General features: G+C 33.9%; 1 protein-coding gene across 3 annotated transcripts in view; it reads right to left on the bottom strand.

The window, feature by feature from the left end:
- Positions 1-17,035, bottom strand: part of LOC136027395 (serine-enriched protein-like) — an 82,276-nt gene that overhangs the window by 53,592 nt on the left and 11,649 nt on the right. The window contains exons 1-2 of one of the 3 annotated variants that reach the window (XM_065704603.1): positions 12,480-12,844; positions 959-1,091 (exon numbers count right to left, since the gene is read on the bottom strand). In XM_065704603.1, the coding sequence (XP_065560675.1) occupies positions 959-1,091; positions 12,480-12,682 (336 nt within the window). In that variant the 5' untranslated portion in view covers positions 12,683-12,844. Of the gene's footprint in view, positions 1-958; positions 1,092-12,479; positions 12,845-17,035 lie in introns of those variants that run through there. The other 2 variants (XM_065704604.1, XM_065704606.1) reach the window with 2 other exon arrangements.

The raw sequence follows: 17,035 nt of genomic DNA, 5'->3' as shown, positions 1-17,035 counted from the left end.
ACTATGAGAAAGCCGTTTAGCCAAAAAACAAAAAAAAATACAAATTTCGTTTTATTTATTCATGTGCGGTGAGCCAAAATCAAAACATGCATTAATTCAAAAACGTTCAGAAATTAAATAAAAACAAACGTTCTTTTTTAACTGCAAGTAAGGAGTGACATTAAAACTTAAAATGAACATAAATTATTCTGTATACGAAAGGGGTTGTCCCCTCCTCAACGCCTCACTCTTTACGCTAAAGATTTTTAATTATTTTAAAAAATAGAGTTGTAACAGAGTCAAACTTTAGCGTAAAGAGCAGGGCGTTGAGGAGGGGACAAGTCCTTTCATATACGGAATAATTTCTGTTCGTTTTAACTTTTAATGTCGCTCCTTACTTACAGTTAAAAAAACTTGTTTTTTTATTTAATGTCAATAAAAAATAAACAAAATTAATTTTAAAAAATTACAAAAATGATTTACTAAGGATAATTAAAGAGCTATATTAAATCTAAGACGAGAAGGAATAAAGTCAATCGAACAGAAATAATCACAATCTGTCAACAAGTTAAATAAAGTCATTTTTATACAATACCAAGATTCCTGAAAAAACTATTAAATGTACAGTGACAGTGTAAGCTGTGGTAAGTATTGCATACCACGCACACAAGGCATCGTCATCTGAGAGATGTCTCTATGCGTCAATCTTGAGTACCTCTTAGGGAATGACCTGATGGCTCCCTCCTCCCTTCCTAGAATTTACGAATTTATAAAATAGGAACCACAGGCCAAAAAAAACCTAAGAGCAATGTACAATTTTTTGAATAAAAAAGAAGATTTTCTGAACTTTTTGCTACTGCTGGAGAAATGACCATGACCCCATCCTTGAAAGAAAACTGAAACAGTGCTCTTGTGAAGCAAAGTGAAATTTGATATCTTTATCGCAAATGATTATATCCTGAAATTAAAGTGACCTTACCGATTGAGCCGAAGACTGTAGGTTCAAGACTGGTTCACTACTCCGCTTTAGAAACAATCTTAATTTATTTTCTCTACTACTTCCTTGTTTTCTTTGAGGGCTGGCTGTCGAATATAGCATCTTCTGAAACACCCTGTAAAAAAGATACAGACCCACGTCAATGCCACAAAAATTCCATTTTTAAGGCGAATATTCACGGCTTTATTATGCTATCAGTCATTATTTCCCGGGACATAATTTGTAATGGATGATTTTTATCATTGTGATATTTCTCATTCTAGGACATTATGCTAAATGCTGCAAAACTCACCTTTTGATAATTCATTCAATTTAGTTTGTCAATTAGTATTAGTTGCTTTTGGTTGTCAATTCGCCCCACAGTTGGGTGGAGAAAAGCCATAAGAAATCATATAAAAGAAACTGAAACTTAATGGGAAGAGGGTAAAGAGTTAAGCTTCAAATATGTAGGGGGAGGGTGAGCGTGCACAGATGTTAGGCTCAGGCTGCTTGATGCTGCAGTGATTTGTTAGTAGGAACACTAGTAGTAGTTAGTTTATTAAGAAGTTGCTGAAAATAAAGAAAACATGATGCACACAAGAAACAAGTCAACTCCAAAAATCACTTGCTTGTCTGACGTTTCTTGTGCCCAATACTGTGTATAGTGATGAATAATTGTGAATCAACCATTATGGAGAAGGGACTGTTGATCTTTGCATAGGTAGATGGACTGTGCCTAAAGATTAAAAAAAATATGTCTTGTGCCAATTAGTGAACCTTCATATAAACGTAAAAAGTTTTATGGAACAAGGGAGTGCAAAAAATATCTCTAATCTTTTTTTAATCCTGAGAAAATTTTTAGTCTGCGTCTCTAATTCGGGCACTATCTGCTCGGGCAGATAGTGCCCCTCTAATTGCAACAAATTTTTCCCACATACTACAAAAGCTTACATTCACATGGCTACCGGCACAAAGATGGAAAGGTAAGGGCATGGCATCATTAGTAACTCCTGTAAATCCCCGGGGGAGGGATGTAAACCATAGAAAGGGTCCTCTAAATAATACTTCAATTCCAAACTCCCAATAAACATCCGAGGAGTATATTCTATTCAGGGAAGAAGATTAAAATTAATTCTAAAAACAAACTGTAAGTAAAGAGCAACACTTGTCAATAGAATCCAAAACTCCGAAATAAAGTTTTGGTCACAGTATATGCAGCAACAAAACCCGTTATTCATGCCGATTCTGAATATACAAAATACATTAGTTTTGAAGTTAATTATTAAAAGCTATTACAATATAAAATTATGCAGAATTTCAGAAACAGGAATTAAACTCGGCAAAAATAGAAAACATCTTGATGGAAACTCTGCAATGTAGGTGGGGTTGTTGGCAGAAAATACGCAAAAAAATTGTTTATATGCATTTTTGTGACGTTTTTACAAGATAGACAAACATTTTGGGACGAGAGTCTATACCCCCTAATTCTCCTCCCTCCTACACCCCTGAATGTGATTCAACATATATGAGAGACCTAAGGGCACTGTCTGAAAAATATAAGAGATGTGCACAAAAACTCAAATGTTCATCAAAATTTGCTTATGTGTATTTTTTATTCACTAGTCAGACAAACGTTTTGGGAAGGGGTAGACCATCTAATATATGAATAGCCCTACATATGAAATATTCACCTTTTGCGAGTAGCTAGGTTCTTACCTTTACCTGCACATTTCATCAATGACAGAGATTCATGACATTTAGCTACTTTTAAAAACAACGGATACATTATTTTGTAGGCATACAAATATCTTAATTTCGCAGTCATTTTTGGAATGTAAGAGAGTTAAACTGTATTTTAGTATTTTCAGAAACTCCTACAGACGGGAGACTTTTGATTTTAAGCGAATTCTGTTTAACCTTTGAGCAATTGCATTATTAGTGAAAATCAAAATATCAGAGAAATCGATTTTTCATAGGTTAAAGCTTTGAAACAGGAGGTTCTAAGCTACCCTATCTTGATTGACTACCGCGGTGGGACGTTTGCTGCCATTTTGTCCCACCAAATATTTTTCGCCCAAACAGGATCAAAACATCAGATAATCATGCTAGAAAGGTTTCTAGCTTCAAACTGGAAAAAATATGAAATTATACAATTTTTGTTAGAAGAAAGATCACGGATACGTACTTATTAGTTCTTTTTTTTCTTTCTTTATTTTGCAAGGGTGATTGCATAAAAACAATGATCATATAAGAGGACTGAGTGAACAGAAATAACAGTTCAAGTCCCCCATTTTGTGATCAAAACAAAAGGAGGGCAACTAAATTCCTCCTACCCCCCACACTTCTTTTTCCAAAAGTCATCCGATTAAAAATTTGAGGTAGCTATTTTGATCAGCATAGTTGAAAGGTCAAGTGATCATGCCTCTGGGAAATAAACGACCCGGCAAGTCCCTGGGGAAAAGGATGTAAATTTAAAAATTTTTCGTTTGTTTATATATAGTATTTATCATAGGGAAGTGAATACAAATTTTTGGGTGGAGGGTGATTTTTCTGTGGGGGAAATATCTAACGGAAGAATTTACCGTGGGGAGGGAAGTTTTCAGGGATGAACTTTCAAAGGGAAACCGCACACGGGGAATTTACAAGAATTATTATACGAAATTAATTTTATTTGACCTACTTTCTCTTTGCCAATTCAACATTGAATATATTTCGAAGAAATAGCCCAGGCGAAATTCCAAAGGAGTCGAAGTTGTCTGGTAGGTATTACCGTGGGGGATTTTCTACGGGGAAGATTAAACATGGGGGGGGGTTTCACACGGGAGAAACCTTCCATTGAGACATTCGGAGGGGAGAATTTTCAGGGAAAATTTCCCGCAGAGGGAGGATTTCTGGCATAATTTGGAAAACGATTAGAAATAGAAAAAAGTGTTCTTTTTTTTAATGAAAATAGGCTTAAAATAGTTTTCAAGGTGGAATTTTCCGTAAGAAGTTTAATTTATGGGACTTTTTATTAGGAACAGAACTGCCTGGGGGAAAGAAGATCTTACGCGGAAGTATACTTTCCAAGAAGGAATTTTCTTGGGGGGATTGTCCACGGAGAGAAAAGGTAAATTTTCTGGCATTATTTCAAAAAAATGATCAGAAATTAAATAAAAAAAACTGTTGCTTCAACTAAAAGTAAAGAGTAGCATTAAAACAATCAGAAATAATTCCGTATTTGAGGATGAATCCCCCTCCTCAATTCCTCGCTCTTTATACAAATTTTAATTTTTTATCCCAATTACATAAAAACAACTCTTGAAACACAAGGGCCGTTTACTTAGAGTCAAAAGATTTTTGAGATACGAAAAGAAACTTAGGCGTGAAGAGCGAGCTATTGAAGGTTTTTCCTTATATATGGAAAAATTGATGCTCTTTAAAGTTTTAATGTTGCTCACTGCTTTCAGTTGAATTTTTTTTATTCAATCTTTTAAAGGATGAACAAATTCTCAGGGGAAAATATTTACATGCTGCTGATTTGAACAGCCAAAAATGGCCAGAAGCTGAATTTCCTTTATCCTGAGCCCAAGTTCCAAATTAGGATTCTTGTAATGTCCATTCATGTAATGGAAGTCTTTTTATTTTAGTCAAAATTTGAGAAAAAAGTTGCAAAATACTCTTTAATTGCAAATTTAGTTATTGAATTTTGCAAGACTTTAAAGTTAATCTGAGCAAAAAACTTAACAGAAATATCAAAATCGATGCATCGACTATCGAATATCGAAAGTAAAAATATCGATATATCGTTTAATCAAAATATCGCCCAACACTACCATCGTCCCTGGGGGGAGAACCGCAGGATAAGCAAACAAATAAACATACATCCGTGATTTTTCTTCAGGCAAAAAAATACGAATTCAAAGTTTTTGTAGGTAGGAATTTGGAGCATCTTTAGCGGCTCTCTAATATTCTTAATCTTATGGTGTGATTTTCATTGAGGTCACTTGACTTGACTTGGGGATGTTTTTCCCTTTTTCCAAAAACCAGGCAAGTTCATTCAGGCCAGTAGCTTTTGATGGATATAATTAAATTTAATGAATTTATATATTTGGAACCAAACAGTTCGTGGTAACGAACTGTACAATAGTAGTGATGCAACTCAATAGTAACTGAAACTCAAAGAAACAAGTCTCGATAACCATGGATACATCAAAAGAATCGAATTTTGACGTTTATTCAAAATATATAAAATTCACCAAGTTTAAATTTACCCATCAAAAATTAAGCCTGATAAAGCTTGTCCAATTTTTGAAAAAGGAGGAAAACACCACCGAAGCATCAAGTGGTCTTAATGAAAAGGATAATATCAGGTTCAGCATATCAGGAAACAATACTTCAGAGGTTTCAAGCTCCTATATAAAAAAAATATTGAATTTAAAACAGTTCAAAATAGGGACGAAACCTTTTTATTGACAGTGAATAGATATAAAATTATTTACCCGGATATTTCGAACACATATACAGTGTTCATCATCAGCAGTAAAACTCTTTTTTTCATCCTTTTCTTCTTGCATTGATGAAGAAAATCTTGTTGATTTATAACATTTACGTGTCTCTTATGGATGTTAATATATTTAGACACCTCCTTCGTCACATTATCCCCATATACTCGACGTAGATAACTTCGAAGACCACACTGCCTTTCCACGACGAAAGTAAAAAAGTTTTACTGCTGATGATGAACACTAATATGTGTTCGAAATATCCAGTTAAATAATTTTATATCTATTCACTGTCAATAAAAAGGTTTCATCCCTATTTTGAACTGTTTTACTTTCGTCATGGAAAGGCAGTGTGATCTTCGAAGTTATCTAATATTGAATTTTGCATTTTTGCCAGAAGGAAGATCACAGATGTGTGTTTTTTTGGTGTTGTTTATTCGTTATTTTTTCACAGGGGTGATCGTATTGAACAAGTGATCATAGAAGATCGGGATATGACTCACTTCATCAAAAATTGAAAGTACTATTGCCTTTTTAAGTGACCAAAAATACTAAAGGGTAGCTAGTCGTCCAATCAAAATTTTGAGATAGTATTCTTGTTTAACATAGTCTAACGATCTAATACCTATATGTTTAGCGATAACTTGACCCTCCTCCAACCACCAGAGGAAGGGCTACAGGCCCTTCCTCCGTCCATTGCTACTAATACTAATACTCCAATGGGGAGTATTCAGATATTATTCAGGGGTCGGAGGTCTGGCAAGGTTACATCGGAGTATCTTTTCATGGATGAATTTTTCATGGAGAAATTCAATTTTCCAAGGAGGAGGGATTGGATATCTCAGGACTATTAAAAAAATCAATAGGAAATTAAAAAAAAAAAACAAGTTTTCAAACTGAAACTAATCAGCAACATTATAACTTAAAATCAAAAGAAACTATTACATAAATGAGGGGTTTTGTTCCTCATCAATACCTCTCTTTTACGCTAAAGTCCATTTTTTATAACTTTTAAAGCCAGTGATAGTCTTCCTGATTGTTTTACAGGAATATTTTGTGAGAGGTCTGATGTTCATCACCACATTACTCGGATACGAGGTAATACTGAGGTTCCTCGATTAGTTTCAAGTAGGTCTTTTTTTCTTTTTTTTTTTTTACTTTTGAAACAGAATAAGTAAAATAAATTTTCCATAGGTTATTCATTGGTAATATTTATGTATTTTTGTTTGTTTGTTATTTTGTTGTCTTGGTGTCACGCAAGGTGATGTATTGTTTATGTTTTTTTGTTTTTTTTTGTTGATTTCGGTATATAGTCTCATTCTCCATATTCTCTCTTTATTTTCCTTGAATTTAGCACAGCCTCGCAAGCTTCACTTATGTTGCGCTGTTGATTAAGAAACGTTTATTTCTAATAAAATTGTTCTACTACCAAAAAAAAACAGCTTGTTATTCTATTTAAGCTACCTTGTGTTTCAGGAGTCATTCTTAAATAATTGGAATAAAAATTCAGACTAGCGTACAGAGCGAGGTATTGAGGATGTGGCGATACCCCTCATATACGTAATAATTCTGTTCATTTTAAGTTTGTATTTTTCTCTTTACTTTTAGTTGACAAAAACTTGATGTATCAATTATTCTGATGTATCAGTTGTTATTAAATTCTGTTTTTTAGAGTTTTGGTTACTATTGGTCCGAATTGTTCAGTACAGTTCTATATCACGAACTTTTGATTAATCAAGATCTACTGGATAATAATATTGGCTTTTATTCATAGTTTCAAACTCGTCTTTTGGATTAGGCCCCTTCGACGCTCGTATTGCTGAGATCAAGCAATAATTTTTTTTTTCTTTGAAACAATTGTTCAAAATGTGAAACAATTGCCAAGGACCAAAGACCAAAAGCGGTGGAAGGAGGGGGGTGGAGAGAAACCATTTCTGTCAAATTTTTATGGCTTTGCCTAAATGTTTGCCTTTCCCATGCAAGATATATCCCCCCCCCCCCCATTTTCAGTAAATATATACACATGTTGAAAGTTTATCTACAATCAGGGTAACCTTTTACCTGATCATCTTTATTTAATTTAGCTATGTATTTTTTTTTCTTTCTCTCTTTAAGTGCTCAAATGCTCCTTAAAAAAAAGAAAAAGGAAACGCAACTAAAAATCATTCCAAGCTTTTAATTTGCAGATCTATCCTAAAATTACAGCCAAATATATAATAAGTAAAAAAATTATATTATATATAAAAAATATTATATATAATATTATATAAAATTATTATATAATAAAATATTATACATAATATATATAATAAGTAAAAAAAATATATTTAAATACAGCAATATGAAAATATCTCTGTTCAACGAGAGAAACAGCAACAATTAGACAATAAGTAACTTTTATGAGGAAATTAGACATTGGAACAGGAAATCGGACTTTTATCAAGAAAATGTTTTTTTTGTCTTTAAATTTTATTCAATCCCTATAGTAGCAGTGACGTGTCACTGACTCTTTTAAAAGCCCTCTAGGACTTAAACCTTTGTTTGAATGAGCTTTTCCTGTATTCTCAACTACCGTTAACCAAATAAGTTCACCACCACCCACAGATTTACATCCCCAAACATTCACGGGAAGATTTAAAAATGCTACAAAGTAAATTATAAAGAAGTAACTCTGAATATTTTAAAATGAGCTAGGCTCCTTCTGACAAATATTTATTTTTCGTGGATCGTCCGCAATTCCTTCCTCCCTCTTTATGCAGGAGAACGCTATGATAAAGTTGTCCGCTTAATTCGTCAAACATTTCCTTGGTAGTAGAGTCAGAGCCCCTAAATAACAGTAAAAATGCATTCCTTCAAAATCAGGGGGTGAATTATAACCTGTTTCAGCAGGACCTGAAGGGCAATGTAATTAGGAGTAATTTTTTAAATACCCTTAAAAAGTAAATATTATACTTTTAAAGTATGGAGTTTTCGGACAAGCCTTGGTTTTGGAGCGTTACAATCCTCCTCCTTTAGAAATTATAACAGTGTAATCTTTCATTCTGAAACTAAAATCTTTCAGAACAAAAATAAATACTTCTTCCCCCATCAGGAACTATGCTTAATGCCAAATCTAAATAAAGTAAATATATTCTTTTCGATGAAAGGAGATTTGGCAGTAAAACGCTCTTTCCTTAAAAATGATTTAATGGAATTGTACCCCTGATCAATAATGGGGTTGCCTTCCTGCTCAATACCTTTCTCTTTATTCTAAAGTTTGACTGTTTGTCCCTTTTTTTAAGAACGACTCTTGAAACCTAAGCACCGTTAAATTAGAATAGGAAGCTTTTTTAAAATACTAGAAACTTCAGCGTGAACAGCAAGGTATTGAGGAGGGAGGCAATCCCTTCATATACGGAATAATTTCTACTCGTTTTGAGTTTTAAGATTGCTCCTTATTTTCAGTTTGAAAAACTTGTTTTTTTTATTTTAATAGATATACTGCTCACCCGCCCAAAGAACAATTTCAAGTGAACCCTTCCAAAAACTCCCGAATCACGAGCTTGACGTGATCGATCCTGAGGGAGGAAAGGGTAAAAGGACGAAGTAAGAACGCATCCAGGACTGACTTCTCCTGAAAAATTCGAACATGTATTTTTGCGGACCGAAATCGTCGTTTCATAGTTTTCAGATAATGTTGGGTTTGACGTGTAATTTTAATCAAATAGTATCACTTTTTTAAGTTGTCTATCTCCCTTACATAATAATTCAAATTTTGTCTAGCTGTTAACTTTCTCTAATGATTGTGGCATCAAACTAACTTGGGATTGGCATAAAAAAGTGACTGGTTTAAATGCATGCTGTTTTATTATTATTATTTTTTTTAGTTTCTATTACTTTTGACAAGGGTCGTTCTTTCCAACTTTTAATTATCATAACTTTTTTAAATTCGTGTTTTGTATTCATTTCAAAAATTGGATGTGTGCAATTACCAACAAGAGGGGGGCGGGGAAGATTAGACGAATTGTCACAAAAGTTGTGACACAAGTGCGTGAAGAAAAGAATAAATATAATCATTTTTCCAACCGCATCAGCTTGGCTACCTAATGGAATACTTTTTTTGTGGTCGAACTATTAAAACCGATTATTAAACCGAAAACCGATAATTAAAACCGATTATGGTCAAACTATTAAAACCGATATGCAGGAAAAAATAAAAGAAGAAACATTTTGTAAAGAGCAACGCGCAAGATAAGCTAATATTTGCTCATGAAGAATTAGACAGAAAAATAACCCATGGTATTAATCCTCACAAGTGCTCTGTGGCCTGTAAATGAGTAAATTGGCGTCTCAGATCGGCCTCAGCATAAGGCCTCAGCAAAAGGCATAAGGCCTTTTTTTTGGCCTCAGCATAAGGAACGCATGGTCGTAAAAACCAGAGAGAGCTCAATCGACCGGAAATTAAAAGGTGTAATTTTTCAGATTCGAAATCGATAGGGGAAACCTATAAGCCCTCCAATATGGAATTCAGACTACGCAAATCTGCTACATATGAGAGGGGTTGCATACGTCAATTCAGAGGATTAGTGATACAACTTATTCTTATGCATATCCTTATTATTCCAGCTATTAGATTTGAGCTAGATCAATCCTTAAAGTAATCAAATAAAAAAAAACTTTTATCAACGGAAAGTAAGGAGCAACATTAAAACTTAAAACAAACAGAAATTATGAGGGGTACACTCCCTTGCCAATACCTCGCTGTTTAAACTAAACTTCCAATTTTGTTCCAATTCTTTATGAATGACCCCTGAACCACAAAGGTCTCCTAACTCCTGAACTAAAATTGTCTCCTAACTGTTGATTGGTAAGATAAAAATAGATGAAACTCGCGCATTTGAAATCAGCATAAAAATCTGATTCTTTTGACATGGCTATTGGTATCAAAATTCGATTTTTTAGAGTTAAAAACTCTACTTACTTTCTTCTTTCTTACTTTCAGTTCGTTACCACGAACAGTTTGATTCAATTCATACTCAACATCGCTAATTTGATTTGATCAAGTAGGTAGACACAAGCTGGTATTAAGGGGATTTTTAGGCTTGTTGACTATGAATCTGAGTCAAAGTTTCCGACACAGAATTCCATCAATAGAGTTTAATTACCCCTAAAGTTGGTATAAAGGATTTCTAAGGTGCTTGATTCCACATGTGATGTACACAGCTAAATAGTTGTATAGCTGCCCCGACAATAACTAATGCGAAAGGATTAATTTTACCTCATTTTGCTATTATTAAACATAAATTGGTAACATTAATAAAAATAATCACCCGTTATTGCTACTAACAATAAAGTTAGGGGTCCTTCCGACAAAGATGTAGGAGGGCTTACCCCATAGCCTAGGTCGTTTGGACAAATGTATTTAGACGAAATATGTTAGGTGGGTGTTGCAGTGAGTGCTCCCCTTCTTACAAACAAATATTTTGTGTCCAACATAAAATTCGTCATTCCTACAAAAAGGGGGAAGGGCAAGGAAAAAGATATATTCAATAGTGTTGCCAAAAAGATGATTGAAAGACGAAATGAAAATCCTGCTCAGATCTCTAAGCAGGAGTTTTCCGAAAAACTCCAGTAGATACGGAGAAAATGACGTTACAAAACTTAATTTCGATAAATCAGCCCCTCCCTCTGAAATTTCCACAGAATGCTCTTCTCTAGGGCTAAAACCCTACTTTAAAACATATCAGAATACTTTATTAAGACAAACCAGAACTTAAATTTAAAAAAGGATAGAACATTTTTACTTTAAGTAAAGGACAATTTTAAAACTGAAAACTAGGAGAAATTCCTATATAAGAGACGAACTATCATTGTCTAAATCTACAAGAAACAATGTCTATTCTATGCTGATCAGGAATATGCAAATTTTGGTCGAAACCACAAGCAAGAGAGTGGTAGCTGGATTTCATCAATATCTGACATAATGTGTTTAATTGTTTAAGAATAATGAGTCAGGTAAATAAGTAGGGAGTTATTTCTGGCAGGGTTACCCCTCTCTCACCCTAAAAAAGGAGAAATATTTAAAAGATATCGAAAATAAAGGGAATTTTAAAAAATATCGAAGATTCAAGAGGGTGAACGCAAAAAAATCTCTCCCTATCTAGCTATGACTAGTGTTACTGACTTGTAAAAAATCAAGCCATTTATTTTACGGGATTATTTTAAAGTTTCAAAAACAATTATTTTAATTATTTTAAAAATTTAATTATTAAAATTTTAATTAAATTATTTTAAAATTTAGCTAATTTCGAGCATTTTCTTTCTTTAGTGCTCTGAAAGGCAGTCTAATTTTTATCACTATTAATTTCTTCTTATCAGGAAAAATAATTATATATATTCAGGGGGGGGGGAATAAGAGTGAAAAATATCGTACAAAAAGGATAAGAAATGCTCATTATAAAATTTGGTAAATATTTCTCAGTTCATATAATAGACTCACCAATAAAGTGAACATACCACTCGATGCCTTTTTTTATGTTCTTAACAAATATAATAATCGCTTTCGTCGCAAATTCAAATTTAAGCACTTTTTGACCTTACCTAACCCAACCTAAAAACCTAACCTAACTATAAATAATTTTGGCACTGAGAAAACGTAGTATTATTTTGTCGGAAACGACTGATAACTCATACATTAATTGAAAATTCGTCATTTTTAAGAGCTCAAAAAGTGCTTAAATTTGAATTTGCGATAGAAGCAATTATTATATTCGTCAAGAACATAAAAAAAGGCATCGAGTGGTATGTTTACTTTATTGGTAAGTTAATTATGTGAACTATCAAATATTTACCTAAAATTTTACCTCTCTTAGCATGCACTTTGTAAACTTTTATTCCTTAGGGGGAGCATGCCATCCTTACCCATCCCTCCCTCTCTCTCCGAAGGAAAAGAAAACACCACTGCAACTAATTCTGTTGTGACTCTTAGTCCAGGGGTTTAATACAGTATAACACTAACTGTGGCAAATATTAACAAACCACTTATTGTCATTTATATGTACCTGCTCCTCGCTGCTAACACCGCTCTAACTGCACAGACAGGTTCTCTTGTATCCCCGACTAAAAATGTCACATCACATAGCTCAGGCATGCTGGCCAAAAATTTCAAGTCCTCAGCCAATCCACTTTTATTCTCATAGATACATAAGTCGGGCTCCTCATTTGATCCATCAGTCACCTCAGTTTCAGCAACCCCACCTTGCATCACTTTCAATCAAAAACGAATGAACCAACCTGTTGGATTCTAAGACAGTATTTTCTCATTGTATCGATTGTTTCCCCGTAAGCGCAAGCGTGCAATTGGCTTTTTTACCTCGTGTTTAGTGAATGGGATATAGGGAAAAACGTCATTAGAAAACTTTCTTTTCCCTAGGCCTGATGGGCTAGAGAAAGCTTTGTAAACTTTTCCAGGGTAAAATAGGCATTCTTGAAAAGAATTGAGGTAGGTGTTTTGACGTCATAGGTAACAAAAGAAACGAAGCGTAGACTAAGATGAAGAGCGCTGTACAGGAAAACAATATCAAAAGAATGATTTGATTAAGAAAAAGAAAGACACATTGCTAGTGAGAATGTACGACAGTAATTTGTTATCCAAATGTGTTAGAAAGTGATTTCTGAGAAAAATCTATAAACTCTATCAGATTCGAGAACTTGCTTGATCTATAGCGAATTCTTTCCCGCGTAGGCGTGGCAATTGCCACTCATTTGTGACTGTTATGTTCTGAACGGGAAAAAAGCTATGTCAAGAAAAAGAATCAAGGAGCTGTAGTTATAAAGAAAGTATAAAAAAAAAAATAAAATAACAAGGAAGTCAGTTAAAAGCAAAGTAACTCTTCGGTGACCAATATCAGGGCATATAGAAGATAACCAACCTTCATTAAATTTTTATTAGTTTTTAATTGTCCTAAGAAAGAAGGACGATGTGCTACTCATTTTGAAGGTAAATCACCTAAGGACAATTTTAGGTACATATTCACGTGTGAAGGGTGCAATTTTGTGACAAGCCTACAGTTATAAGTTGCTCTGAAGAGGAATACCTATATCATTCGATTTATTGATTGCAGAATCCATCTATTCACTTAAATGTAATTTGGTAGATGGGTAAAACTGAGTCTCAGCTGTCGATTGACGTTGATATAGTCGTTTTACGTTGGAATATTGATGCCGAAAGGCTATAGAAAAATGAAATTTTATGTTAGACTTGGAACATATTAAAAAACGAGATAACATTGAAAATCTTACCAAAATTGTTTTGTTAACAGAGTATCTTGTCTTACCTTTATGTCTACTGTTGAGTAAGCAAGCCATTGGACATAACCGCACAGCAACGTGTACAATCACGCTCTGTTTCCTTTCATGTTTGATGAACTAACGGCCTAGCTACGAATCTTTACAGCATTTTTTTTTTTTTTTTTTTTTTTTTTTTTTTTTTTTTTTTTTTTTTTTTTTTTTTTTTTTTTTTTTTTTTTTTTTTGTAAACTAATAGGACCTTCCAATGAACGTAGGTAAGAAGAATATATAAGTAGGATCAAGCTGGGACACTTGAAACAATAATTGTAGCTGTTCGCTAGGTTTACTTGGGTTTTGCTGCCACCGTGCCTAGTAATTCGGTTACTTACGAAAGACTTTCAGCCCCCCCCTCAGGGAGCTTTAGTCAGGTGTAGGCTGTAGAAAAGTATAGCTATAACCCTAGTTTTTATATAGCCACTTGAATATAACAAATTTGAGTCGGGTATAACCACTCGAATCTAATGCATTTCTGATATGTGTACTTCGGTTGAGAGTTTGAGACCCCTTACTCCTCCGAAATATAAGTCAAATTGATCCCATAAAAAGCATAATGTAGGTACTAACAATTATTTTTCGCTAATATTCGGTTGATATCTCATCACTAATTTTGGTAGATATTATGATGACTAAGTTTGAAAGAAATTTTACACAATAGAAATCAAATTGGTTGGTCCCTCTCCTTAATGGTTGGATTTGATCCATACTCCAAAAAGCATAATCTAGACCTTACACTTACTTTTCACCAAATTTATTTGTGTATTTTCAATCGCTTTTAGTAGATGTCTTGAATGCAATAATATAGGAATCCCCTCCCTCGGTGTGGCAGGGTATTATTTAGATACCCCAAAGGAGCAACTAGGACATCAGCTCTTCAATCAAACTTAATTAAGTTTTGATCATTCTATCAGATAGATGTCTAGTTGACGATATTTCGGGAAAACGATCTCCTGCCGTCATCTACTATTCACCTCACTGTTTGACTTGTTTCTTTTAGGCCCAAGCTTCATATGGTTGCAATGATATTTAAATAGGGGAACTTCACTGGAAAACCAAAAAAAAAGGAAATCTATTTTGATATCGACGTTTTAAAGAAAATATCCAGGAGATGTAAGAGACATAAATAACATCAATCTCAGATTTCAGAAGAGATAAATCCATTTTCTTCACGCACTCGGCGTTAAGTCATCCCTAAGGAGTTCACTACTGAGCTCAGGACCGTTTGTGTCAATATAATTGAAAATCAGTATCCCAAAAATCTTTCTACTTACTCTCTTTTACAACCAAACTTTAAGTTTAGAGTTTTCGATGTATACGACATTCTGGCTCTCTAACTTGTCGACATTTTATTATTATTATTATTATTTTTTGGATCCTTGAAGCATTGATTTCTCACTTAATAAGTTACTAATAGTGACAATTTTAGCTAAACACGAATACACAAATATACTAAATTCAGAAAGAAGTGAGACTTCATTTACTTTTTGTTGTTTTTTTCTTCTTCGAGAAAGCGAAATAAATCGAAAATGTCCTGAAAATTTGCAAGGCCGTCAAAATTTGCCGATTTAGGACATATTATATAAATACTTCACTATTTCTTTTGTAAAAGGATGTCATGCTCAAAAACATTCTTCTCGAAATAACTTCATAGATAAAAAAAAAAAGTCGTGTTAATATGTGCGCATAAGAAGCTAAAAACTGCCATATCAGCAGACAGTATTTGTCAAAGGAAACCGAACTAAAGGAAAAAAAATATAAGTGGTATTACTAGTACTATAGTTCTTCAAAGGGCGAGGGCCCAGGAGACAGCCTAGTCAAATGATCCCATAAGTTAAAATGGTCCCATGTTAAGTGAAAAACATCTTTTTATTAGCCGTAAAATACTGTATATGCTACTTTCTGTGTCTTAAATGCAGTTTACCCAGGACTAAATTTCGTTTACCACGGAACATGGGAAAATAAAGGAATATGGCACAAAAGCTCTTTACCTGCAAAACAAATACTTTTATGAAAAATAAAACAGTAAATTGAGGCTAGAAAAAAAATGCTGTGGCTTTTTCATATTTTTTGCAAAGGTACGAGCAGTGTAAGAGACATTCTACTAAATCTAGAGTATATTTTCAAGTGATTCTTAAATCACCCTGAGTCGAACCAGCTCCAAATGGGTATCTAGAGAAATCTGGGAGAAAAACAAGGGAAGTATCGGATGCTTCGCCTCAACTGCGAATTGCACTCCCAGACACGGTCAGTGAATCAGGAGATCGGTATCTGCACTGAGCAGATCATTGGTCAGCAGGCCAAACAGTTTGATTTTTTCTTTTCCTTTTTTTATTCTTAATTTTGCTGCATCTCAGATTGAAAATTTAAGAATGAATTATTCTGAGTAGTTCTTGACTGTTAGGGGAGCCTAAAGGTAACTCAAAAGCTAAGAATTCGAATTCCTCGAAAAGATAAAGAACTAATTGAGCTAGCTCTAATCAACTCTTCATTTTGAAGGCTTAATCAAAGTTACGGCTTCTTGACCTCGAATGTTTTAAGCAATCCACATATTTAGAAAGTCGTATTTGTTGATACTGAAAAATGCATCATATGATTTGGAAAGCAAAAAAAGTTGGAACGACCAACTATGTGAATATAATACTCAGAAGAATGTTGGATTTACCAGCAACGAACTTTTCAGCACAAACATTGGCTCTTTTACGCTTTTTTGAGCCGGGTCGCTCCTTACTTACAGCTCGTTACCACAAACTGTTCGATACTCACCAAGGCAAGCAATGGCTGAACCAAGAGATCAATCAAGAGTTAAAGTAAAAAGCGTAAAAGAGTCAATGTTTGTGCTGAAAAGTTCGTTGCTGGTAAATCCAACATTCTTCTGAGTATTATATTCACATAGTTGGTCGTTCCAACTTTTTTTGCTTTCCAAATCATATGATGCATTTTTCAGTATCAACAAATACGACTTTCTAAATATGTGGATTGCTTAAAACATTCGAGGTCAAGAAGCCGTAACTTTGATTAAGCCTTCAAAATGAAGAGTTGATTAGAGCTAGCTCAATTAGTTCTTTATCTTTTCGAGGAATTCGAATTCTTAGCTTTTGAGTTACCTTTAGGCTCCCCTAACAGTCAAGAACTACTCAGAATAATTCATTCTTAAATTTTCAATCTGAGATGCAGCAAAATTAAGAATAAAAAAAGGAAAAGAAAAAATCAAACTGTTTGGCCTGCTGACCAATGATCTGCTCAGTGCAGATACCGATCTCCTGATTCACTG

This window comes from Artemia franciscana, chromosome 5 (assembly GCF_032884065.1).
Source record: "Artemia franciscana chromosome 5, ASM3288406v1, whole genome shotgun sequence".
Classification (NCBI taxonomy): Eukaryota; Metazoa; Arthropoda; class Branchiopoda; order Anostraca; family Artemiidae; genus Artemia; species Artemia franciscana.
The sequence above is the reverse complement of the archived record's forward strand: the minus strand, read 5'-3'. Positions and strand labels throughout refer to the sequence as shown.